The 27,591-nt window shown below is 42.2% G+C and overlaps 1 protein-coding gene across 8 annotated transcripts; it reads left to right on the top strand.

The window, feature by feature from the left end:
• The first annotated feature begins 1,073 nt into the window (after positions 1-1,073).
• Positions 1,074-27,087, top strand: LOC110524242 (protein LSM14 homolog A). 8 transcript variants are annotated; one of them, XM_021603717.3, is made up of 10 exons: positions 1,074-1,307; positions 9,049-9,212; positions 12,395-12,554; positions 16,539-16,643; positions 18,457-18,630; positions 19,649-19,828; positions 23,518-23,683; positions 23,836-23,877; positions 24,045-24,282; positions 24,576-27,087. In XM_021603717.3, the coding sequence occupies exons 1-10, from the start codon at positions 1,187-1,189 to the stop codon at positions 24,636-24,638; spliced, it is 1,413 nt and encodes a 470-aa protein (XP_021459392.3). In that variant the 5' UTR covers positions 1,074-1,186; the 3' UTR covers positions 24,639-27,087. The 8 variants fall into 8 exon arrangements, with proteins under 8 accessions (XP_021459392.3, XP_021459382.3, XP_090089431.1 ...); XM_021603707.3 differs by having other exon boundaries at positions 18,457-18,747; XM_090233305.1 differs by lacking the exon at positions 16,539-16,643.
• The last annotated feature ends 504 nt before the right edge of the window (positions 27,088-27,591 follow it).

Here is a 27,591-nt window from a genome sequence, read left to right as displayed (position 1 = left end):
GCTGCCTTTCAGGTTATGTCGATTTTTGTACCGGTTTCCTCCAGCATGTTCACAAGGTCCTTTGCTGTTGATCTGGGATTGATTTGCACTTTTCGTACCAAAGTACGTTCATCTCTAGGAGACGGAATGCATCTTCTTCCTGAGCGATATGACGGCTGTGTGGTTCCATGGTGTTTATACTTGCGTACTATTGTTTGTACAGATGAACATGGTACCTTCCGGCATTTGGAAATTTCTCCCAAGGATGAACCAGACTTGTGGAGGTCTACGATTTTTTTTCTGAGGTCTTGACTGATTTCTTTTGATTTTCCCATGATGTCAAGCAAAGAGGCACTGTTTGAAGGTAGGCCTTGAAATACATCCACAGGTACACCTCCAATTGATTGAAATGATGTCAATTAGCCTATCAGAAGCTGCTATAGCCAAGCCATAATTTTCTGGAATTTTCCAAGCTGTTTAAAGGCACAGTCAACTTAGTGTATGTAAACTTCTGACCCACTGGAATTCTGATACAGTTAATTATAAATGAAATAATCTGTCTGTAAACAATTGTTGGAAAAAAGTGTTGTGTCATGCACAAAATAGATGTCCTAACCGAGTTGCCAAAACTATAGTTTGTTAACAAGAAATTTGTGGAGTGGTTGAAAAATGAGTTTTAATGACTCCAACCTAAGTGTATGTAAACTTCTGACTTCAGCTGTATGTTTCAGTAAGATTAGATTTTTAGCATTTATAGCAATGGTTATCAACTGTACTGCAGGGATGGAACGTAAAAATTGAGGTTGTGGTGGCGTTTGGGTGAGCGAGACTTGACATCAGAAGAGTCACAGGGTGTGTTAATTTGAAATGTCGCATCATCAAGTTGTGATGTCGCATCATTTCAGGTTGTTGGCATGAGGTAGGACTAAATAGATGTAAATAGTGGAGTAGGGTGGTGTTATTTAAAAAAAATAAAAAATAATTGTGAGTGCAGTGTTAGATGGTAGGGTATTTGTTTGTTTATTTTTTCAAGCAAAGTATAAGGGAGTTGTACTCCAGTCTAGTAGGTGGCGGTAATGCAACATATTGGAGACCAACCGCAGTTAAACCTCATCGAAGAATAGCACGCAAAAGCACAAAAAGGGCTAGCCACATACATGCTTCAAAGAAACGCTCAGTGAGGGATCTAGTTGGATTTGAAGCCATCATGAGTGGAGGAACCCCATATATCGGGAGCAAAATCAGCCTAATTTCTAAGGCCGAGATTCGTTACGAAGGGATTCTCTACACTATTGACACTGAGAATTCGACTGTCGCACTTGCAAAAGGTAAAGAACGTTAACTCATGCAAATGTCCGCACTGTTGTGCACCAACCAAATAACGTTTAACTACATAACGTTACAGAGATGCCTGTAAGCAAACGTCATTTCATCACACGGTGACTAATTGTTTTTATGCTGTTCTGAAAAAGGTGTCTACTTGGTTAACGTTAGCAAGCTAGCTAATTGACTAGTCAGCCAGCCAACTTGCTAACTAGCTAGTAGTGTTGGCTTGTTAAACCTAAGAAGTTACCTGGTGATGGAGCTAGTTAACCATGTTTATTTCAAGTACAAGCTGAGAGTGTCATGTAAACCTGCCATATTGTGTTAAAAATTGTGACGCAGCGCGACAACTGTATCGCTAACATTCACAAGCAACTCCACGTAAGTGATGCTGAATTTCGGGAATTTGCCAGCCGGCAAAAAAAATGTTGCGCTCTACACTGCATGGGGGGGGGAACTGGTGCCCGTAAATTACTATCTTAGCTGCAAACCTAAAGAGTTTTGCTTATATACAGCTAACTGCCAAAATAAACACTTGAGTAAATGAGGGATACAAGGGTTACGGGTCCAAACACTTAAGGACACCCTATCCCCTCATTAAGTGGACACTTCTGATGACGTCTGACGAGTATACACTTGCAGGGAGAGGGAGGAAGGAGATAGACCAGATGCTTTTTAACTTTCTGTGGAGAAACCGTACCCATTTAGATTAGGAAAACTGTTGTAATGAACACTTATGAGAATGGTGGGCTGAATTTTTCTGGACTTTACTACCTTAAATACTACTTTTAAAATAAATTGGATAAAGCAATACCTAAGAGAACCCACTTCTATGTGGAATTGTATTCCTCATGTCTTCTCTACTTTTGGTGGCCTTAACTTCATGTTGGTTTGCAATTATAATATTGACACAGTTCCAGTGAAATGTCCTGCTTTTCATTGGCAGGTTTTCTTGTCATGGTCCTTAATTTAAGCCTAATTTTTCTCCACAGAGATATTACATGGAATAATTGGATCTATTGTATAAAAATACTTAGTTGTTTTTCGAATATTGGTTCTGAAATAACATTATATTGGTGAGCCAACTGGTAAATGTAGAGGTTATTTTACTTAGTTATAAGGAGTTCTTATCACTTTACAAGGTTCCTGTAACACCTAAAGCTTTTGCGTGTCAAGACCTGACCCTCTGAACCTGCCTTCCATTGACCCTGTTGACATTACACTCAAATATACATTTTCTTTCAGACCTAAAAAAAAAAAGGTTCATGTGATTTAACCATTGACATGGACTCGGATCACATTTTGTTGTTTCTCTATGAACAATTGTCATTTTGAGAGTGAAAAATGAGTCTAAAACAACCTGAGCATGAAAACAAATTTAAATGGCTTATATCCTAATTAAACTACTTTCATGTTGAATGTGTGTATTTTGAAGTAGACTACATTTGGCCTTTTATATTTGCCAAATTGTTATTGTTACTACAAAGTTGGATACAAAGTCATAAGTATTCAGTCAACCAGATTTGAAATATCTTTTGGCAATGGCTTACATAACTTATTTTGGTATCAGCATCTGTCCCCCTGTGTTTCTGACCAAGTCGGAAGGTTAATGAAACGATATCAAACACATTTTTGCCCATTGAGTGCTAGTATAGAATTCTAGTGAAGATGGAACACTGATTTGGACAGGCAGTGTGTCACATCTAATGTTTTTAAGGGAATGTTGTTGTTATGGATGTTTTCAAGTATGATTGTATGCGCACTTTCAAGCGCTTAGGTGATGTATAATTGGTTTCCTTTCTCTTTATCAGTACTTGTTCTAAGCGTTACGCACGCTTCATAACATGATCAATGACTGACTAGTCAGCATCGCTGCATAACGCGCTCATGATAAACTACCCTTCTTACTGCTTCCGAAGTGTGTTTGTTAGCAAAGAAGCTAGCGGCCAATCTTTATCTGTGATATATTTTGGGTGTACTTATGTTCTCTAAAGCACTGCAATCATGCATTCTGCTAACTGGAGTATAACTGCATGTGATCAGAGGGCATAATACACTATTTACATTCACGCTGAGTTTACTTCCTTGAGTAACTACGGGTAACCCCCCCCCCCCCCCCCATATAAATGTCTACGTAAGTGCCACTGGTAGGTTATAATTCAATTACTTTTTTTTAACCAATAAAGATGAAGTATAAACCTTTATAGAAAAGATGACGACATAACATAAAATAACATGTGACTCACCACCTGGATTTGGTCTTGTGTAGCAAAATTTTCTATATATATATATATATATATATATATATATATATATATATATATATATATATATATATATATATATATATATATATATATATATATATATATATATATATATATATATATATATATATATATATATATATATATATAAATTATTTTCCATTGGTAAATAGAGACCTACAAAAATGGTATCATACAATGCATTTTTGAAGAACAATGGGAAAGTAATTCTGCTTTGAAAGTTGATAAACTTAAACTCACTTTTGAGAAGGGCATTTTTAGTGTTTCGGTGAGCTTTGTCTACACCCATTCAGCATTGTTCACACATTCTCTCAAGCTTTAGCCCCACCAGAAACTTCATACAAGAAGTTTTGTAGTGATTCATATGTTGATGTAAAGAATATTTGCTGGTCTGTGGTGTGTAATGAGGAGCAACCAGACGCTGCACTTAACACACTTATGAAACTACATATTTCAGTTAATAATAAGCACACACCCATTAAGAAAAATAAACTGTTAAATCCCCTTGGATTGATGAGGAAAAGTTGTATGGCGATTAAGTCTGGCAGCCCAACTGATTGGGAAACATACTGCAAATGTTAAAAAATCATGTGACTTTAACTAAAGAGAAACTACACTATGAGACCCAGATAAAGAATGATAGTAAAAAGCTTTGGGGCACCTTAGATGAGACCCCCCCCCCCCCCCCCCCCCCCCTCAAAAAAAAAAGTTAACTCGGCTACTTCATTCATTGAATCAGATGGCTCATTCATCATAAAGCCCACTGATATTGCAAACTACTTTAATTACTTTTTCATTGGCAAGATAAGCAAACTTAGGGATGACATGCCAGCAACAAACGCTGACACTACACATCCAAGTATATCGGACCAAATTCTGAAAGACAAGAATTGTACTTTTAAATTCTCACTACTTCCACAGTCAGTGTGGAAGTGAATTGTTTTCTATCAACAATGACAAGCCACCGGGGTCTGACAATCTGGATGGAAAATTACTAAGGATAATAGTTGACGATATTGCCACTCCTTTTTGCGACATCTTCAATTTAAGCCTACTAGAGAGTGTGTGCCCAAGAATAGTAAAGGCCCCTTTTACTGGCTGAAATAGCTGACCAATCAGCCTGTTACCAACCCTTAGTAAACTCCTGGAAGAAAATTGTTTGACCAATGCCATTTCACAGTAAAAACTGATAACAGAATTTCAGCATGCTTATAGGGATGGACACTCAACAAGCACAGCACTTACACAAATTACTGACTGAGAAAAATTGATAAAATTGTGCCGCTTTTGACATTATCCATCAGTTTGCTGCTCGAAAAACGTATGGCATTAACAGAACAGGGTTTTTTTTTATTTTTATTTTTTTTATACCCCTTTCTCCCCAATTTCATGGTATCCAATTGTTTAGTAGCTACTATCTTGTCTCATCGCTACAACTCCCGTACGGGCTCGAGAGACGAAGGTTGAAAGTCATGCGTCCTCCGACACACAACCCAACCAAGCCGCACTGCTTCTTAACACAACGCCATCCAACCCAGCTGCACCAATGTGTCGGAGGAAACACCTGGCAACCTTGGTTAGTGTGCACTGCGCCCGGCCCGCCACAGGAGTCACTGGTGTGCGATGAGACAAGGATATCGCTACCGGCCAAACCCTCCCTAACCCGGGCGACGCTAGGCCAATTGTGCATCGCCCCACGGACCTCCCGGTCGCAGCCGGTAAAGACAGAGCCTGGGCGCGAACTCAGAGTCTCTGGTGGCAGAGCTGGCGCTGCAGTACAGCGCCCTTAAACACTGCGCCACCCGGGAGGCCACCAGAGGGTATTCTTTAATGGAAGCTTCTCAAATATAATCCAGTTAGAATCAGGAATTCCCTGTAGCTGTTTAGGCCCCTTGCTTTTTTCAATTTTTACTAACGACATGCCATTAACTTTGAGTAAAGCCAGACTGTCTATTTATGCGGATGACTCGACGCTATACATGTCAGCTACTACAGCGACAAATGACTGCAACGCTCAACAAAGAGCTGCAGTTAGTTTCAGAGTGGGTGGCAATAAGTTGGCCCTAAATATTTCTAAAACTAAAAGCATTGTATTTGAAACAAAACACTCACTAAACCCTAAAGCGCAACTAACTCTTGTAATAAATAATGTGGAAGTTGAGATGACTAAACTGATTGGAGTAACCCTAGATTGTAAACTGTCATGGTCAAAACGTATTGATGCAGTAGTAGCTAGAAGTCTGTCTATATAATAAAGCGGTGTTCTGCCATAACAACACTATAAACAAGGCAGGTCCTACAGGCCCTAGTTGTCACACCTTGACTACTGTTCAGTCGTGTGGTCAGGTGCCACAAAGGACTTAGGAAAATTGCAATTGGCTCAGAACAGGGCAGCACGGTTGGCCCTTGGATGTACACAGAGCGCTAATATTAATAATATGCATGTCAGTCTCTCTGGCTGAAAGTGGTATTTATGCGAGGTATTGACCTGTTGAATGCACCGAGCTGTCTAAACTACAGGCACACAGCTCGGACACCCATGCATACCCCACAAGACATGCCACGAGGTCTCTTCACAGTCCCCAAGTCCAGAACAGACCATGGGAGGCCACAGTACTACATAGAGCCATGACTACATGGAGCTCTATTCCACATCAAGTAACTGTCACAAGCAGTAAAATTAGATTTAAAAAAACAGATTATGGAAAAGCGGGGACCATGAAGCAACATGCATACACACACACGATAATGTACATACTATACATGGATTTAGTACTGTAGATATGTGGTGGAGTAGGGGCCTGAGGGCACACCGTGTGCTGTGAAATCTCAAAGTATTGTAATGTTTTTAAAATTGTATAAACTGCCTTAATTTTGCTAGACCCCAGGAATAGTAGCTGCTGCTTTGGCATATGAAAACAGCCTAACCAGCTCTGCTGGCAACTATTTCATTATGCTTTTTTGCCCACGTTTACAGACATGGCCATACTCAACGAGTGTTGGACACTTCAGCTTAAGACATGTAGCTAGCTACCTAGGTAAACATGTAAGATCACACGCATCACGTCATGCCACCTAATGTTAGCTAGGGAGCCAGCCAGCTAACGGTACACTTTATCTTGACATGAAACAACTTTCTGTCAAATTTAGAAATGTGTAATATCTGAATGTAGCTAGCTAGACCATCTTACCTTATACATCATCATGCATGGTGGACGCATCTCCATTGGATTGATGCCACAAATGCCCTTAGTTTGACGACGTAATCCGGAAACGGGTATTGTCCCATCTCTTTAGCTATCATACTCTAATTCCACTGATTTTTTTTCCCGAACTGGATCCTCCAGAAAGTGGAGAGCAACACTTATGCAGCTACATTTTGAAAACCACATTCGACAGGATTTCCAACAGACTGACCAACTCAAATAGACAAAAGCCTTCTATACGGCAGACCAATCCAAACTCCTCTCTCGGCATGTCCAGCCCACTTATTTCAGCCAATCATGGCTAGTGGGAAAGTTACAAACTGAAGTTTATAGGCTGTTGTAGCCTTATTATTCAATTATTAATGGCCATGTTTAGATAATTGCTTCCAATTTCATTGTGGTCATAGTCACAGCTCTATCGCAATTGCCGATCAGCTGTTAGAATGAATTAGATTGACGGTAAATCAGTCAGATTAGGCTACAGGTAAATAAAATAACACTGGCAATAACACTAATACATAGGTAGTGCTTTTGTACAAACATAATATTCCACAATTTACTTACTTTTCAACCACAGATTTTTGTATTCATATTTTAGCTTTTTATAATAAACAAATGTCTTTACAGGGTTGAATTAGTTTCTAGTGCACAACATGTGCTTTAAAAGTATCTAGAATTCGAATATGCTATATCTCAATCAATGCAAATAATCTAGGAGCCCCAGAAGAGATGTTGGGAGCACCAGTGCTAACAAATGTTTTAATTTCGAGCCCTACCTGTAACGCCCAGTAGTTGACACAAAATATTTGGTTAAAAAACACTATCTGGCAGACAATCTGTAGCTAATGGTGGCCCAATGCCCTATTAAGACACAATGCTAGTGTTTACTTTATTTTGGCAGTTATCGGTATGTTGGTCAGTATATACTGATTTTCACAAGTCTAGCTTTCTTGAGATTAATAGATATGTGCCCCAGAATAAATTTTAGCTTATGTGTTTTCAATTTTTATTAATGATTTGGGAAATGGGATGCAACCAGCAAAGTTACATCTATATGCAGCTGCTAGTTATATATTCATGTGCTCCTTCTCTGGTTCAGGCTGTTGAAGAGCTCCAGACTGCTTTTCATTCACTGCAAGCCTCCCTTTATGGTCTTGAATGTACAAAAACTAAATTCATGACCTTTTACCAGAGCTAGAACTCTGCCAGAGAACGTTAGCATTGTCAGATCTGTTGACTTAGGGATTCGAAAAAGTGTTATCCTACAAATACCTAGGTATTCAGTTGGATGACAAGTTAACTTTAAAAAGGACAATGTGGATAATCTTGTGACGAAGCTTAAATTGAAATCGTTTTTTTTCTCGTAATAAGGCTTACTTCCCGCTTATGGCTAGAAAGAAGCTTGTTCAGGCTACTTTTCAATCTGTAATTTGATTATGGTATCTTGTCTTATATGCATGCAGCCTCCTCTGTCTTAGAGACTGGACTCTGTTTATCATGCTTTCTTGCGCTTTATTACAAATGCCATGTCACTCACCCACCATTGCGCATAGTACCAAATGGTAGGTTGGACCTCACTTTATATGTGCAGAAAGATACATTTGTATGTGTTCATCTACAAAGCCCTTTTAGGTAAACTCCCTCTTTACCTCTGTTCTCCTTCACCACCAGCAGTTACCATACCTGGTCTACTAGGTGGTTGCTACTTAAAGTCCCCTAGCTAGCTAGCTAATTTGTCCTGGTATATAAACATTGGGTTGTTATTTTACCTGAAATACACCCTGTCCTCTACTCCAACAATTAATCCACAGATACATTTTTTAAAAATGGTCATCTCTCATCCTTCCTTCAGGCTTCTTTTTCTTTGGCCTTCATATGGCGGTTGGAAACCAACTTTACAGCATTACTACAACCGACCAGAGTGTGGACCTAAAGTAAATTTTCAATCACCCACGTGGGTATGTGCTCTAAAAACCAATGAGGAGATGGGAGAGGCCAGACTTAGTGCGTTGCGCGTCACAATCAAACCAATTTCTATTTTAGCGCCTGGCCTCGCAGACGCTCACTGAGGCGCGCAAACAGTGTGGGTGCAATGATTAAATAACATGTATGTGTACATTTATTTTGCGAGCGGGTGACCAACTTTTTCCCCCCAGTCCAACAGTACACCTGATTCAAAGTACATTTTGGCTACACATTGCATGTCATTTCACTGCTTATGCTAACTGAATGCTTTGTCTTTCCCCATTTAGTTTGGTCTTTTGGCACAGAGGATCGGCCCACTGATAGGCCCATCCCGCCCCGAGATGAGATCTTTGAGTACATAATCTTCAGAGGCAGTGACATCAAGGACCTGACTGTGTGTGAGCCGCCAAAGCCAACATGCTCTTTCCCACAGGACCCTGCCATCGTCCAGGTACAGCTTCTCCCAACCACAAAATACTTCAATATCCTAAGTACACCCTTGTAAAACAGACATATGTAGTAAAAGTCAAGAATCAGCTAAGTGTCAATTTGCATTGTTCTATTATAGAAAGCATTATTCATGTTACAGGCTTTGGTTTCTCCATTTATGTTTTGAGGTTGGACTTTAGCTCGTTAGCACATAGGGTGCACCGATTGTCACCTCGTTAGTCAGTATGGTTACACCTGTGCTGGTTGTGATCTCATTGGTGTGAAGGTGTTTCACCTGTGCCTTTTTTGTTTGCCTCTTGTTGGGCAAATTTAGTGGGCCATCATGGTGGGTGTTGTTACTCGTCAACTTTCAGTGGACACACCCATGAGTGTCTTTCAGAACCAATCTTAAAACCCCACCTGTTTCAGTTATTGGTCGGTGACTTTGTTTGTACCCTCTTCTGTTTGCGCTACATTTTGGTTTTCTTGCTGGGGAACGTAACACATAGCGATGTACCGATACGATTTGCCTTGGTCCCCGGTTCAAATGTTTACGATATGAATGCATCGGTCTGTGGGAGCCCAAACCGATACAAATTAAACATGCATCAGTCAGAAAACCGGTTTCAAATTTTACAAAGTGCATAAAAATTCGACCTCTACATGCTTTGTAAGTAGGAAACACTGCCGATTTTGCAGGTTATCAAATACTTGTTCTCCCCACTGTATGTAGTAAAAACTACTTTTGTTTTCTTTTGGGAATGTAGTAAAGTAAGTTGCCAAAAATATAAATGGTAATGTACAGACACCCCCCCCAAAAAAATACTGAAGTACTTTACACCACTGCCAAAATGCAGTACATTAGCATACTTGATATACTGTTACACAACTTATGTATGCAGTACTATGTGATAAGGCCATGCAACCTGAGTTGAAACATGATTTGAGGTGCAAATGTACAGTACATAAACAGATGCATCCTTCATATATTTGTGGTTGACACTTGATACGGTCACATGATATTGTATGTCACAAAATCATGTTACGACCACATTCATTTTATATATCAATATTTTGCTAAGTGAATGGGTCTCTACAAAAGGTGTAAACGGCACAGCCAAATGGTTACTTGCATAGCAGCAATTTAAAAAATGGTGTCAATACAAATAATATACAGTACCGGTATGTACAATAACAATATCTGTGATAGATGATATGCATACAATCAGGGGTAAAGTGGCTGAGCAGCAGTGTTAGGAGAGAGGCATTTGAATAGAGGCACTGCAGATAGTGCTGATGACTGGTCCGTCCGAACCACGCATGAACAAGGGAATCTGTATTTGGAGAGCCTGTTTCTGTCCTGCCCTTGACTTTGATGCTGGGCATGTGACGTTGATTGCCTCTTTGTCACAAAACTCCCTGATCTTCTCAAAGATACGTTTGTCTAGCTGTGTCCAGTCCCAGGTGGTCCTTGTACAGGCAGACTATCTATGGGAGGAAGGATGTCAGCGTTGCGCAGAAGCTGAAACCTGGTCCTGACAGTCCAAACGCTCCTTGGCGACAACACCAGACTCCAGAGCATCAAAGCTGTGAAACGGGGAACAATCGCAACAAAAAAATCACAAGACATTACAAACCTGCACAACATCAATTGACCTCCCAAGTTTAGAGAATAATAATAATAACCTCATACAATGCAATGACAATTATTTTCCCCTGAAGTGCTGGTACTGCTTGATCTGTGGCAGTGGTCCGAAGTACGGAGTCAGGTGTTGCCCGCCATAGCTTTCCACCAGCACCGTACCATCCTCCAGTCCAACCAGCTGTGGGATGTTGACCCCTGTCACGGTGCTGCCCTTCACAACACCAGCCATCTCCGACAGTGTTCACTTGGGTCTTTCTGAAGTGCTACTTAAGGCTGAAGCACCAGTCGGACTTGGTGTGGCCTGTGATCAGGAAGTGAAGGTCCGAGACTGTGGTGGCGCTTGTGCATGGTCCGCCAGGCACAATACCAGCGCACAATCTTGTTCTTGTTTTGGCCACTGCAGTTATCACAATTCAGGTCCTCACGCGTTTCCTCAATTCTGTAGTTAGTGACGAAATGGTACATTTCGTTGACTGCTCTGCTGCCTTTGCTTGTTTGGGCCAGCTCTCTTGTTGATGAGAAGCAATTGAACTTTCTCCTAGTATGACTGGTGGAGAGGTCAGGTGTGTTCTACTGATCCTGAAAGACAAATTCCAGATACAAATATCTAGTTAACATTAAACCTATAACTAGCAATGAATGTTAAATGGCATTCTGAGAACATTCCTAACGTTACACACACACTTAATAAAAGTAAGTTAATATTAGCTAGCCAGCCAGCCATCTAACGCTAGCTAGCTAACAGCAAACTTTAACTTGGTCTTTTGTTTAGATATGTCACGTTAGCTAGCTAAAAAATGAACTGTAATCCATAGAGTAGCGTTACTAGTAAAATTTAGATTATTCAGGTTCAACATAAGAAATAGCTTTGGAAGGTTTGCTTTAAACAGTCAGTGTATTTGGTCTTTTTTTACATGAATAAGAATTTCAAAAAGGACCGCTATCATTTCTCATTCATTAGTCAGAGCGGGAGAAGCTCTGTAAACTTCTAAACTACTTGCTTTCGAGACAGGTCAAATCCAAAGCTGCATTATATTAACTGTCTAAATGCCAAGATGGTTTCAATTTTTTTTTGACATGGTACTAGCTCAACATTTTTCAATCTGCAAAAATGATTAAGTTAATCAGGTGGTGAATAGATATAAAAAAAAAAATGCGGGGGGTGAACATACTGTACATTTCCCACTCCTAATCTGATAGTGGGGTGGTCTGCCCAATGGCTCGGCTCAGGTGCCTCCACACACACAGGGTCACTCAGTTTAGAGAAGTAATCTCAGACAGATGCAGCACAGAGGCCCAGCTCCTGAACTCCCATAGGCAGCAGATATTAATTTAAAATGGAAAAGTAAGGTGTTTATGCTAAAAATGTTAGTGCATCAATTCGTTCCACTAATCAAACTAAATCGTACCAGATCGTTTCAATCTAAAAAGTATCAAAGCCCGTGCATCTAGATGCGTATCGACTCATTCATGAAACTAGAGATGCACATCCCTAATATAAGTGCACCTGTGCAGTGATATTTGGCTTCAACTCCCTTTTTCGCTTTCTTCCTCTCCAGTCCTCTGTGTGCTCAGCCCCTCCACCTGCTCCTGCTGCCACTTCAGCTCCATTCCAGTCGGTGGGCTCCAACGGCCTGTTCAACCGAGCTCCCGTGCCCCTGTACAGCCAGTGTAACACCAGCCCCCTGGTGTCCATGCAGTTTGGCACCGTTGGTGACGGTAAGAGCCACAGCAACACAAAGCCTGGATATGGTGAGGAAGGGACCGCTAGCTAGGTTAATCACTAGTGTGTTCAAGGTCTGATATTAGTCAGTCATACTTTACTAATGTCAACTGTGTTCTAAAGCTTATTGTCAGTCACGTTATACCTTCAAAGGCAAGCTAATGCTATGCATTAAGCGATCTACCTGTCAAATGCAGGTAGATATGTTTTAAGCTCTGTCAGGAAGTGACAGTCATGTATGCTTTCCAAGGGTTGCAGGCTGCCACATGGCTCTTGGATCAAGCTGGGCATTTCACAGGCGCAGAAGGTTTGAATGGGCTCCACTATGCCAAAAGAGTCACGTAGACTGTCGGCTCCCTTATGTTTTACATATTTGATATTCAAAATATTCAGTGTGATAGTACTCGCCATTTCCGCTCTATGAAGATTCTGCTAGCACTCAGCCAAGGGTCACAGGTCAGGAAGCAAATCAGGAAATAATGAGGCTAGTCAGGTTACTTTTGTAACCCTGATTCTCTGATATTATGAGTGAGATCTCACGTGGGATTCAGCTGAATCTTGAGGAACCATTTACACATCTGTTAGACAGACCAGTCGAAGGGAGGTGAACCCCTCCGTTCATAATAAGGAGCTACTTGCTCACCCTGTGGTGATTCTCGAGCATGCCGAACTTCGTCACGCTCTTACAAGTAGGGGAATATCTCACTCATATCAGAGAACAGTGGTAATGAAAGTAACCTTGATTTCTCTTTCAATTATTTGTCCCCATATTGCACTTGGGATATGGCCAACTCCATTATTGCAAACATGCTCTCCAAAGCCAGGTAGTCTTAACATATCAACCCTCAGAGGCCCTGACACTGAGGACACTATGTACCAAAGAAGTTGCAGTGATGTCTAGCCGGTAGAACCTGGGCATGTATGCAGGGATTCCCAACAAGCTGCATCGCAAATCTCCTGTAAGTAGATTCCCTTTGAACAGTGCCCAAGAGGTAGCCATACCTCTACTGGAGAGAGCCCATTGGCTGTCCAGCGGCTGTAATCCCTTGTTATTATAGGCCAATAAAATAGCGTCCACAATCCAATGTGATAACTGATGAGTGTGGCCTCCCCTTGTGCGACGCTCTTGGTGTATCCAAGTAAATGCGCAATATGCGTACTGGACACAAATGGTGGAGAAGTTCTTCTGTAGAAGTGGTGGGTGGAAAGCCACAAGCTCCAAGGTGAGACAATTGAAACCGGGGAAAATCCTGGGGCAAACTGTAGGCACGAATGGTGAACTGACAGCGCACGTGGCTCACGTACTTGCTTTGTGGACTTAAGGGTGACCAGTGAAGCGATCTTGAAGGAGAGCTACTTAATTTACATGCTTTCCAGCGGCTCAAAAATATGCTGTGAAATGGCCTCAAGTGCAATAGACGGATCCCAAGGCGGGGCTTGGAAAACTGGACGTAAATGACGCACCCCCTTCTTGAAACAAGTTTTTACCAATTGTTATTTCCAAAGCCTATATGACAGGCCAAAATAGTGTCTAGAAAGACTGAGGAGAAAGCAATAAGGACCTGCAAAAAGCACAACTTTTTGTCACATTTTCTCAAATGCACCACTTGTTTGCAAACAGTGAGTGTGTAGAAGGGGCCCTGACACTGGATAGTCAATGACTGAGGCAGGCCTGTCACATTCAGATTTGACCTCATGGGCCAGGCCCGGAAGGCCATTGTGTTTGAGTGAGGGTGGAAATCTTTGTTTGCTTGGGTCAGAAGATCCCCCGCATAACGGGAGTTGCCAGGGCTCGTCGTACAGCACGAGAATGATCTCTGCTAACCAGAGCTTGCCTGGCCATCGCGGGGCTATCAAGATGAATGACTCTTACCTCAGTCTAGCTGTCATTTCTGTGATTTATTATCAAGCTGGACACAGTCAAGAAACTGTATGATTGAAGGTCCATTTTTAATTTGTACATTATTTGGTTTTAGTTTTTTTTAAAGAATATTGAGGTATTTTCCCCCACTTAAAAAATATACAGTGCATTTATAAAGTTCAGACCCCTTTTTTTTTCAAGTTTTGTTACGTTTCAGCCGCCTTCTAAAATGGATTAAATACATTTGAAAAAATCCTCATCAGTTGACACTACCCCACAATGACAAATCAAAAACAGGTTTTTAGAAATGAACACGTTTTATTAAAAATAAACAATTTACATAAGTATTCATACTCTTTGCTATGTGACTCAATATTGAGCTCAGGTGCATCCTGTTTCCATTGTGCATCCTTCACGGTTTTACAACTTGATTGGAGTCCACCTGTGGTAAATTCAATTGATTGGACATGATTTGAAAAGGCACACCTGTCTATAAGGTCCCATAGTTGACAGTGCATGTCAGAGCAAAAACCAAGCCATGAGGTCGAAGGATTTGTCCTACAAGATTGTGTCGAGGCACAGATCTGGGGAAGGGTACCAAAACATTTCTGCAGCATTGAAGGTCCCCAAGAACAGTGGCCTCAAATTTTTAAATGGAAGAAGTTTGGAACCACCAAGACTCTTCCTAGAGCTGGTTGCCATGCTGAGCAATCGGGGAAGGGCCTTGGTCAGGGAGGTGACCAAGAACCCAATGGTTGCTCTGACAGAGCTCCAGAGTTCCTCTGTGGAGATTAGAGAAAGTTCCAGAAGGACAACCATCTCTACAGCACTCCACTAATCTGGACTTTTATGGTAGTGGCCAGACGGAAGCCACTCCTCAGTATAAGGCACATAACAGCCCGCTTTGTCTGGTCCGGTCTAGTCTACCTGAGAGGTGGCAGCTCAGGACACAGGCGCTGGGGTGTACCCCTAGGTCTGGTGCACCTTCTTCCCTATAGGGAAATCAGCTAAATGGGCCTGCTCCCCCACTGATCTCTGTGCGAAAAATTGGACTGTGGGTTTGCAGCATGCTACATTGCTGGTTGCTCAGTTTGCACTGGTGCTAGAGAACTGCCCTTCTCCCAGATGCAGCACCTTGGCTCATAGAGAGATTGGAGACCGGGTTGCCATTATATCTGGATCTGCCGGGCAGGTGGTGGCAAGGCTGGCCTTGATACTGTAGCTGACCTGGTTTTTAACTCTCTTGAACCTGAGAACCTAGTAGTTGGAGTCGGTAAGTATAAAAAAACCATACAAGAGAACTGAACTAGCTGAGGTAGGCCATGTGAGCGTTTTGCCCAGCATAGGTTAGCAGTACAGCCAGACTTGCTGCCTTAGCTAGCCTGTTACAGGCAGTCTTGTAGACTGGGTCATGGTGTGGTGGGACTGGTTCAGTTAGTAGGCACAAAGTAACTTAATGCTAGGCGAACTAGAAAATGGGAGCTAAGCTAGCAATAGCAAGATGGTTGTAGCTAGCGTTCATTGTGACGGCTAGTGGTGTGGCTTAATTTTTAAGGTAGCACTGGCCAGTATTTAGTAAAAACCTCAACTCGCTTGTCTAGTTAGAGCTGCCTGAGCATGTTTATTTACGTACGGCAGCCCATTTTTATAAGTATTGGTAACGTGTGTGTGCTAGTCGATGTTTATCCGTTAAGGCTTGTTTTCTAGCTAGTGTTCACCTAGTGGGCTAATAGCATAGCGTGCTAACACAGGAGACAAAGCAACAACATGTTTTCGGTAAGTTACTCAACACAAAAGACTAGAGCTGGAATTTCTGCGCTCGGTGGTGTAACCTTGCGGCACTTGCGAAACAGCTAAACATATATTTTCGTGCTGAGGAAAGCTTAGAGAAGTACTCTTGTGAGAATTACCATAGGACAGGTGAGTCGCTCCTTCGATAATGGGAGGGGCTCACCTCATTCACCTTTCGACCAACTGACATTTGTAATTGGTTCTTCGAGATTCAGGTGAATCGCACGTGCGATATCAAAAATAATAATTGAAAGAGAATCAGAGAGGACTCCTCGCACTTGTGTAGTTCTTGCCCTCTACTCTACACCTGCTGTTCCTCTCCATACAGGAAGATCAGTGCCGCCCTCCTCCTTTGGGAGCGACACACGCTCCGCTGCAACCCAGTCCCAGAGCAGTCACTCTCTGGGTACCGCTACTGTCCTTGTATCTAAAGGTAAAGGAAACCCACGAGGAAGAGAAACACTGATTTGTTCTACTATGTACTCACCTTGGTGAAACAAACTCATTTGAAACTAGCTGTAGATCTAACCCATTCACTCCCTACTACTCATCTGTAGAGCACACGGTCGTATTCTTTCAAGGGATGGCTAACCTGAATATTTCCTTTCTTGTGGCACATGGACACACCTACTCATTCAAGGGATTTTCTTTATTTTTACTATTTTCTACATTGTAAATATCACAACTATGAAATAACACAAATATTTCAGATTCTTCAAAGTAGCCACCCTTTGCGTTGATGACAGCTTTACACACTCTTGGCATTCTCTCAACCAGCTTCATCGGGAATGCTTTTCCATCAGTCTTGAAGGAGTTCCCACATATGCTGAGCACTTGTTGGCTGCTTTCCTGTCACTCTGCGGTCCAACTCATCCCAAACCGTCTCAATTGGGTGGAGGTTGGGTAATTGTGGAGGCCAGGTCATCTGATGCAGCACTCCATCACTCTCCTTCCTTGTCAAATAGCCCTTACACAGCCTGGAGGTGCATTGGTCTGTTGGAAAAACCAATGATAGTCCCACTAAGCGCAAACCAAACGGGATGGCGTATCACTTTAGAATGCTGTGGTAGCCATGCTGGTTAAATGGAGGTTTTCTAAATAAATCAGTATTACCAGCAAAGCACCATCACATCACCTCTATGCTTCACGGTGAGAAGCACACATCTGATCACCTATTCTGCATCTCACAAAGACACAGTGGTTGGAACCAAAAGTCTCACATTTAGACGCATCAGACCAAAGGACAGATTTCCACCTGTCTAATGTTCATTGCTTGTGTTTCCTTTTTTATATGTGTACTTTAGTAGTGGTTTCTTTGCAGAAATTTGACCATGAAGGCCTGATTCATGCAGTCTCTGAACAGTTGATGTTGAGATTTGTCTGTTACTTGAATTCTGTGAAGCATTTTTTGGGGGGCTGTAATTGGAGGCTGGTAACTCTCTAATGAACTTATCCTCGGCAGCAGAGGTAACTCAGTCTTCCTTTCCTGTAGCGGTCCTCATGATAGCCAGTTTCATCATAGCGCTTTCTGGTTCTTGCGACTGTACTTGAAGACACTTTCAAAGCTCTTGGATTTTTTTTCATGTCTTAAAGTAATGGACTGTCGTTTCTCTTATTTGAGCTGTTCTTGCCATAATATAGACTTGGTCTTTTACCAAATAGGGCTGTCTTCTGTGTACCACCTCTACCTTGTCACAACACAACTGATTGGCTCAAACGCATTAAGATGGAAAGAAATTACACAAATGAACTTTTTAACAAAGGACACCTGTTAATTGAAATGCATTCCTGGTGACTACCTCATGAAGCTGGTTGAGAGAATGCCAAGAGCGTGCAAAGCTGTCATCAAGGCAAAGGGTGGCTACTTTGAAGAATCTCAAAATATAAAAACTTATGGAATCATGTAGTAACCAAATGTGTTTTGATGTAGAAAATAGTCCAATTAAGAAAAACCCTTGAATGAGTAGCTGTGTCAACTTTTGACTGGTACTGTATGTTAGGCCTATGTATCATCTTGTGAGAGCATAATGTCACCCAATACTGCTTCCCCCGCCCCCTTATCACTTTCTGATTTATTTTTTGCCTCTTCTCAATAAAATTACAGATTGCTTTTCTCAACACACAACCTTCAACGCGTTTAATAACTTAAGCTTTATATCCATGAAGTGTAACTCTTGACGAACCAGTGTTGAGTCTGATTCATGTGTTGAGTAGCCCAGTGTAACACTAACCCTCTGTTCACTCAGGCCACACCAGCCCCTCCCTGGACCCCCTGAGGAAGAGCCCCACAGTAGAACAGGCAGCCCCGTCGGCCCCCTACGCTCCGACTCACAGCTTGGGCCGTAGGAGTCCCGCTCCAGGCCAAACGACCCCCTCGGCTCCAGCCGCCGGCCATGCCCAGCAGCAGCACCATCACTATGGTGAGACCGTCAGCGGGGCCCGCAGTAACCAGGCCTGGGGTGCGCCCTGCAACGCGCCCATTTCTCACCAACGCTATACCACTGCAGGGCTTACCAACTCTATCTTTAGCTCCGTAGGTGAGACCTATCGGAGGCTTTACCTGTGTGTTTTGTTGTGCTGCAACCCCTAAAAACAAAAATGACCCCTGACATTTTTTTGTAACTCTTAAGTCTGTCGGAGTTTCAACATTTTAACAACTTTTGCCTGTTTCTATAGGTAGTCTATAGTTTGGGACTAAATCTCTTTATTAAAGTTGAGCTGAGCTCTCTAAAGTAATGGACTGTACCATTCCAGGCCCAGAAAGCGCTCAGAGCAGTGTCTGAGCAGCAGCCGCAAGGTGAAGGCAGGGATGCCAGTCAACGGCCTGCAGGTTAACTGAGCACCTCTGCTCTAACCGTCCTCTGTGCTCAGCTCCATGCCGTTTCAGACTCTGCATGCCCTAGTGACTTTTACTTAAACTGTCAAGCCCACGTTCGTTTACACAACTCCACCATCCTGTGTGCTGTAGTAGGTTACATGGTGGTCCATTGCTTGCAACTGTCTGCATTGCTGTGCACATTGACAAGTTGAGATGGCGATCACTGCTCTGTTTCGTGTGTGTTATGCTAATTCTGTTACGCCATATTTTTGCGATTGTTAATATGTTGTATGGATGGGTAATGCTATTCATGCTTTATATGCTGCTGGAATTTCTATTTGTATAAATCTGTTAGGGTGACATTTGAAGTATTCTGTTGTGATGGATGGCAAGCCATTGCTTTATTCTGTCAATTGGTAGATAAAAGCACAGCAAACTACCAATCTATGCTATAGTGGACATTTTCCTGCATTTTGTTTATTCATATTCTTCATGGTTCAGTTTTGAACAAGGGGCACTGCTTTTGGTGTAACTTATTATAATTTTGTGGTATCATTGTATTGTTTGGTGTTTACTACATGTTTCTGGTGGTAATATTGTCTATTCTTCCTGTTTCCCAGTTGGTGGCCCCCCGCCTCAGAGGCGTGGTCGTGGGGGAAGACAACGCGGCCGTAGCCGCTTCAACGTGCGCCTAGACGGACCCATGAAGTTCGAGAAGGACTTTGACTTTGAGAGTGCCAACGCCCAGTTCAACAAGGAAGAAATGGACAGGGAGTTCCAGAGCAAGCTCAAACTAAAAGGTACCAGGACTGTACAGATCAGGCCCTCATAACATTTGATCCAGCACTTATGGGTGAAGGAGCTTGATTTAGCCTAGTGTTTTTGAGGACAGATCATGCATACATGGCTGGTTTCTTCAGACAGACAAAACATGGCCGGCATCCGAAGCATGTGTGATTGTGTTCAGGGGACCGAGATTAACACGAGGCAAGCCTGAGCACAATGTAGCCAAGTTGCAGGGTGTTCCACTAGCGCGGTCTGTCGGCTAAACAGACGATTACAGACTAATTTTCAGCCGGCTACTTTTTCCACTTCAATTAACGAGACTACTTGTCAATTCGCTAGTCAGAAAAGTCAGCCGAGCCCTCTCCCGCTAGAAGATGCCTTTCATTCAATGTATTGATAGGACAGGAGCCTGTTAGTCACAAAGTGAGCAATGACAGGGAAACAATGCTGGTTTGACGGTCTTCTGTTTGTCCCCCCTCCCCGTGTGTGTGTGCTGTCGTTGCAGTCACTTTTTTTAAATACATTTTTTTTACACATGGCGGGAGAGCACATGATGCTCTCATTGTCTGTGAATCAACTTGGCCTATTTTCTGGCACATTTATTTTCTTTCACTTGTTTCATATGCAGCCACAGAGCGGTGGCGCATAGGTTACTTACTGTGCTTTCAGAAAGTATTCGGACCCCTTCACTTTTTCCACGTTTTGTTTTACAGCCTGAATTTAAAGTGGATTTATGTTTTTTGACATTTGCTCATTTATTTCAAATAAGAGATCAGATGCCAGATTTACTGTATTCAGTACAGTAAATCTGTATTCAGACCTTTTTTTAAATTGAGCTCCGGTGCATCCTGTTTCAATCAAGCATCCTTGATGTTTCTGCAACTTGATTGGAGTCCTTGTGGTAAATTAAATTGATTGGACATGATTTGGAAAGGCACACCTGTCTTTATGACGGTCCCACAGTTGACAGTGCATGTCAGCGCAAAAACCAAGCCATGAGGTTGAAGGAATTGTCCGAAGAGCTCCGAGACAGGATTGTGTCGAGGCATAGAACTGGGGAAAGGTACCAAAATATCTGCAGCATTGAAGGTCCCCAAGAATAAAATGGCCTTCCATCATTCTCAAATGGAAGAAGTTTGGAACCACCAAGACTCTTCCTAGAGCTGGCCGCCCAGCCAAATTGAGCAATCGGGGGAGAAAGGCCGGTGACCAAGAACCTGATTGTTGCTCTATAGTTTCTCTGTGGAGATTGGAGAAACTTCCAGAAGGACAACCATCTCTGCAGCACTCCACCAATAAGGCCTATATGGTAGTGGCAAGACGGTAGCTGCTCCTCAGTAAAAGGCACATGACAGCCCGCTTGGAGTTTGACAAAAGGCACCTAAAGACTCAAACCATGAGAAACAAGATTCTCTGGTCTGATGAAACCAAGATTGAGCTCTTTGGCCTGACGTGCCAGGTTTCCTCCAGGCGTGACGCTTGGCACATTCCTTTGGTGATGGCATCATGCTGTTGGGATGTTTCTCAGCCTAAGGGGACTGGGAGACTAGTCAGGATCGAGGGAAAGATGAACGGAGCAAAGTACAGAGCGAACCTTTATTGAAAACCTGCTCCAGAACGTCAGACTGGAGCGATGGTTCACCTTCCAACTGGACAATGACCTGAAGCACACAGCATGCCTGTGTCTTGGCTTCGGGACATGTCTCTGAATGTCCTTGAGTGGCCCAGCTAGAGTCTGGACTTGAACACTATCGATCATCTCTGGAGAGAGCTGAAAATATCTGTGCAGCAATGCTCCACATCCAACCTGACAGAACTTGCGAAGAATGTGAGAAACTCACCTAATATATAGGTGTGCCAAGCTTGTAGCGTCATACCAAGAAGACTCGAGTCTAATCGCTTCCAATGGAGCTTAAACAAAGTACTGAGGCAAGGGGCTGGAAACAAATTACATTTACAGAAATTGCTAAACTGTTTTTGCTTTGTTATTATGGAGTGTTGTGTGTGTGTGTGTGTGTGTGTGGATTGGGGTGGGGGACAATTGAATCCATTTTAGAAATGTTGAAAAAGTCATGGTCTAAATACTTTCTGAATATGTCTATTACACACACAACCGTTCAAAAGTTTGTGGTCACTTAGAAATGTCCTTGTTTTTGAAATAATCACTTATTTAAAAAAAAAATTAAATGTATTTTATCAGAAATATGTTGTAAATGACTATTGTAGCTGGAAATGGCAGCTTTTTTTATGGAATATCTAAATAGCGTACAGAGACCCATTATCAGCAACCATCACTCCAGTGTTCCAATGGCACATTGTTAGCTAATCCAAGTTTATCATTTTAAAAGGCTAATTGATCATTAGAAAACCCTTTTGCACTTATGTTAGCACAGCTGAGAACTGTTCTGTTTAAAGAAGCAATACAACTGGCCGCCTTTAGACTAGTTGAGTATCTGGCGCATCAGCATTTGTGGGTCCGATGACCGGCTCAAAAGGCCAGAAACAAAGCACTTTCTTCTGAAACTCGTCAATCTATTCTTGTTCTAAGAAATGAAGGCTATTTCATGCGAGAAATTGCTAAGAAACTGAAGATCTTGTTCAACGCTATGTACTTCTACCTTCACAGAACAGCGCAAACTGTCTCTAACGAGAATAGAAAGAGGAGTGGGAAGCCCCGGTGCACAACGGAGCAAGAGGACAAGTACATTAGAGTATCTAGTTTGAGAAACCGACACCTCACAAGTTCTCAACTGGCAGCTTCATTAAATAGTACCTGCAAAACACCAGTGTCAACGTCAACAGTGAAGAGGTGGTTCCGGGATGCTGGCCTTCTAGGCAGAGTTCCTCTGTCCAGTGTGTTCTTTTGCCCATCTTGATCTTTTATTTTTATTGGCCAGTCTGAGATATGGCTTTATCTTTGGAACTCTGCCTAGAAGGCCAGCATCCCGGAGCTGGTGTTTTGCGGGTACTATTTAATGAAGCTGCCAGTTGAGGATTTGTGAGGTGTCATTCTCAAACTAGACACTAAGGTACTTGTCCTTTTGCTCCGTTGTGCACCAGGGCCTCCCACTCCTACACTGGTTAGAGCCAGTTTGTGCTGTTTGGTGAAGGGAGTAGTACACAGCATTGTACGAGATATTCAATTTGCTTTTCTTTCAAAGACGAGGACATTTCTAACTGACCCCGAACTTTTGAACGCCAGTATGCGAGTCTTGATCATAAGTCTAGACAATACCTAATACTGAAAATGTATGAATTGTTAGTCATTTAAATTGTAGACTCACTACCACATCTTTCCAATCTGGGAGATTATTTCGCTGTGTATTTCTGATGGCCTCTGGTACATTCAAATGCCTAAATTCCACCAAAATGTAGTTTGTTCAGGGCAGCCTGGATGGATACTTTATCTATTTGGCTGAGAACTCCATGTGTGGCTCTTGAGTGGTGCAGTGGTCTAGGACACTGCATCTCAGTGCAAGAGGTGTCACTGCAGTACCTGATTCCAGGTACTATCGCATCCGGCCGTGATTGGGAGTCCCATAGGGCTGTGCACAAATTGGCCCAGCGTCGTCCGAGTTTGGCCGGATAGGCCGTCATTGTAAATAAGAATGTGTTCTTAACTGACTTGCCTAGTTAAATAAATGTGCAGAACAGTAATTGGCCATTGTGGCGTGAATGTGTTTGATGTCCATTTCTTCTCAAGATGAGACGGAGAAGGCAGCAGTGAACGTGGAGGATAAGGGCAACTCCAGTGTGGAGACTCAGAACAGCAAGGGCAACGCTGATGAAGGGCTGGAGGCACTAACACTTAAAGTTTACTACGACAAGTCCAAGTCTTTCTTCGACAAAGTCTCCTGTGATTACAGCAGGTAGGTGACAACTGCCCATATCATCTCTCTCCCCAATGTTTTTATAGCGGTAACCTCTGTCCCTTCTATCTTGTAGATTTAGTTTGAGAATTTACAATACAATATTGTCTTCCCTTAGGCAATACGTGATAAAGAGCTATTCTGTTTTTCAGGAAAGCTGCAGAAAAACCTGGAGGAAGCTCTGGTTTCCCACTGTGAGTCTCTTTTCTCTCAGATCTGTTCTATCCCATGCTAATGTTTTGATACTATACAATGTGGTGTTATTGATATATGGAGTACACTGTATGTAAGACCATAGATTCAATCAGGTACTGTCGGTGTCCTCCAACCCCCGGTTGAGCGTCTAAATTGTGATTGGCAGGCAGCGGAGGCAGACCTGGGTTGAGGAGAGGCGTATCAACTCTGAGACGTTTGGGATCCCCCTGCGCGGGGGTCAGTCCCGTGGGGGCTACCGCGGGCGTGGTGGTATGGGCTTCCGCAGGGGTCGCTCCGCCAGCAGAGGGTCCTTCGGTCCCCCCCGCGGAGGCCATGGCTACAGGGGAGGATTCAATCCAACAAGCCAGGGAGGATGGGAGTTTTCAGAGAACTTTGAGTACAGGGTAATGGATATGTTTTTTAACTTATTGTATAGATGGATGCCATTGTGGCCAAAGGTATCATCAACGTATACATTTGCAAAATCCTAGAGTTAAGTTGTCCCTCGTAATGCTTTTAATTATGGAGTTTACAAATGAAATTCACAATAAAGCAAATGCGAAAGAAGATCAAGCCATAGTGTACCTACCTTCAAGCACTTGTACATAACTCTGTTAACCATACGTGCACATGCGTAACGGTGTTAACCATAGTGAAGTCATCAAAAAGCTAATTTTTTTCCCCTTCCTTCCTGAAGGATACCCGTGGCTGCGTAGTACACCTGGAGGACAGATCCAGAGGGGCGACGCCTCATCTTTAGAAATAGTTTGTTTTATACTTTTGACTAAAAGATTGTATATTTGTCAACATCACTGGGGTAGACTGCATGAATGCCACTTTTCCATATATTTTAATAATGGAAATGATGCAATCCATCAATCTCTTCAAAACAATTTCCAGGTGGCTAAATTGTGTATAGAAAATATTTGAGGGATGTCCTTTTCAGCAATGAGTTTTTTTTTTATTTTCTTCTTGTAACAGAAGGCCGTATGACTGAAGATCGCTGACAGCTTCATTTTTTGGGGTAACCTGTAATGTACCAAAATAGCCAGTGCGATCTGTCACAGCTTTCTGTGTATTTTTCAACCACACAAACTGTACCTGTACCTAGTCTGCTAGCTATCCATCTATCCCACTTCTCTAAGCTAGCCATGATTTTTAGCTCTATCAAGTTTTTGTAAATTAGATTCTGTTTTATTTACTTCCACTTCACTAGTGATGGTGCTAGATGAACTTGGCTATACTCTTCCTGGTTTGGTGACATAGTTTAACTCTGGTTGCATAACTAGGTATAGGGAAAGATGGATCATAGGTCAGAAGAACATTTTCTGTAGATTGCTCTGTACTCGAGGCTACTTGTATTGTCTAACTAGAGTTGCACAATGCTGCTGTTTGCTACGGTTATATGTCTAGCGTAATCTATGTAAACTGCTACAAGAGCTCGCTAAAGCAGGCCATCTAAGTATGCTTCTTCCTGACATTTAGGCCACATTTCGGTTTCTAACATTTCTAGGGAGCTTTCCAAATTGTTGTTCCCTTTTTACCTCTTTTTGTCAGTCAGTTTAAAACCTCATCCTGAACTCCACATCCTTGTTCCTCTCAAAGAAACCAGAATGCCAGAAAGAATTTGACCCACCAACAGTACTTGAGATGTCTGACGGAGAGAAACAATAACCTGATTGAGGTTACACAAGTGATGTCAGCCTAAATGTTCAGTTAAAAATTGGTTAAAATATTTGAATTGTAGAGCCCTTTTGGTGTTAGCTTATTAGGTATTAGTTACATAGCAATATTGAGGCTAATGTTTTGGAGGGCTTGAATGATCGGGCACAAATTGGGTGAAGGTTGGTTGATAGGAGGTAATGAACTTTGACTGAATGTCTGATGCTGATGCTATCTTGGCCAGGCATGATTTAAATAAGTACGTAAATAGAGAAAATACTAGATAGATTTGGGATTTTATATCTTGCAGGAAACGTGACACAGTTGCACTTTTTACTATTGAAGTTGTTTTATATAATGGTGTCTTCTGTTAATGTGTTAATCCTGAGATTGTATTCCAGTTCTGCTAACTGCGGACGACCTGTGAGTCCCAAATGGCAGCCCTATATAGTGCACTGCTTGGCTCTGGTCAAAAGTAGTTCACGTTACAGGGACTAGGGTGCCATTTGGGATGATACCGACGATGTTATACCCCCCACCCCGTGTGAACAGGTGTTAAAAAGTACAAGTTCGGTATTGCGTTTTTTTTTTTTTGTGTCCTCAGGAAGTTAAGATGAATTTCTTGTTGTGCCTTAATGCCAGTGAATAACTAGAATACTACATTTGAACTAATAACGGAGTGAATAGACAAGTTAAATAAAGTTGACTTAAATTGGAATTTATTCTAAGAACTTGTGCCCATTTTGGTGTACTCAAGTTCTTTTGCACAGTGCTGTTCGATGAACTAGGTTATTGTTTGATAATGTACTAGATTTATTCAGAAGTATAGATGTCTACATCGGTACATTTTATTGAGTGACGGGAGTTGACGCCAAGTCAACGGGGGGGCGTTGCTCAAATGTCTTAGGCTGCGTTTTATACAGGCAGCCCAATTCTGATAATGTTTACTAATTGGTCTGTTGACCAATTTGGAGCAGCTCTGAAAAAGATCAGAATTGGTTGCCTGTATAAATGCAGCCTTAAAAGCATCTCTTGTCTAAGATGAAGGGTGGTACAGTAGGGTTGTGGGATGGGGTGAACAACAAACTGTATTGCCTTGATTCCTCACTTCCTCTTGTCTTCTCAAAACACATTGGAGCAGAAGATCAGAGGGGAGGAACCTCTGTTCTTCTGTACCAATGTGTTTTGAGAAGACAAGAGGAAGTGAGGCAACACAGTTTAGGTTCACCCATAGAATCAAGTGCCTAATTCAAAGGGATGTCCTGTATCTCCATTTTTTTCATTGTTGCACAGAAGCCTGCATGAGGGTCTGGCTCAAGCCACTATCATGACACAGCAAGGATACAATGCAATAACTTACTAAAATGTCTGTGCTGGGGGTAGTTTGTTTGAGCATCAAATGTAATTTATATACAGACTTTAAGCTTGTTTATTTGGGTACATTTTTCTAACCGTTTTGTCTCTAAACCCAGCATGACGTCCTCTCTGTGGGCCTCAGTGGACTGGGGTTTTTATTCAAAGCAAACAATAAAAGTTTTCATATCTGTGCCTGTCTGTGATTACCAGGGGTGTATTCATTACAGAAACGGTTTACAGTTTAAGAAAACGGGAAGGGACCTCCCTGGATTTGCCCAATATAAACTTGTTTGTTTCTTCTGTTTGGGGTGAACCGTTTCATTTTGCAACAGAATCTGCATAATGACTACTGTTTAGCTGGGTTAGCCTCGGGTAGATAGCTAGCTGAATACTCACTTCCCTTCATTCAGCAGCTAACGTTGGCTAGTCAGCTGGGTCATTACTACAATGTGGTGCCTTTTCTTTCCCCAGGAAATATCACTTATTTAGTTTAAAATGTGTATACAAAAAGGCTTTTACAGGGACCGTGCACATGAATCAGTGTTTCAGTAAAAGTGCCAGCAGCCAGCCGGCAAACTTTCAACCGCAGTCCCTGGGCAGGTTATTAAAAACCATTACAATAACAATACGCACATGCAGAGCGAGATATGACATGTAACGTTAGCACGCAGACAGTAATACCACAAAACAAGATA

Source organism: Oncorhynchus mykiss, chromosome 1, assembly GCF_057628025.1.
Source record: "Oncorhynchus mykiss isolate SJ-2025 chromosome 1, ASM5762802v1, whole genome shotgun sequence".
In the NCBI taxonomy this organism is placed as follows: Eukaryota; Metazoa; Chordata; class Actinopteri; order Salmoniformes; family Salmonidae; genus Oncorhynchus; species Oncorhynchus mykiss.
The sequence above is the reverse complement of the archived record's forward strand: the minus strand, read 5'-3'. Positions and strand labels throughout refer to the sequence as shown.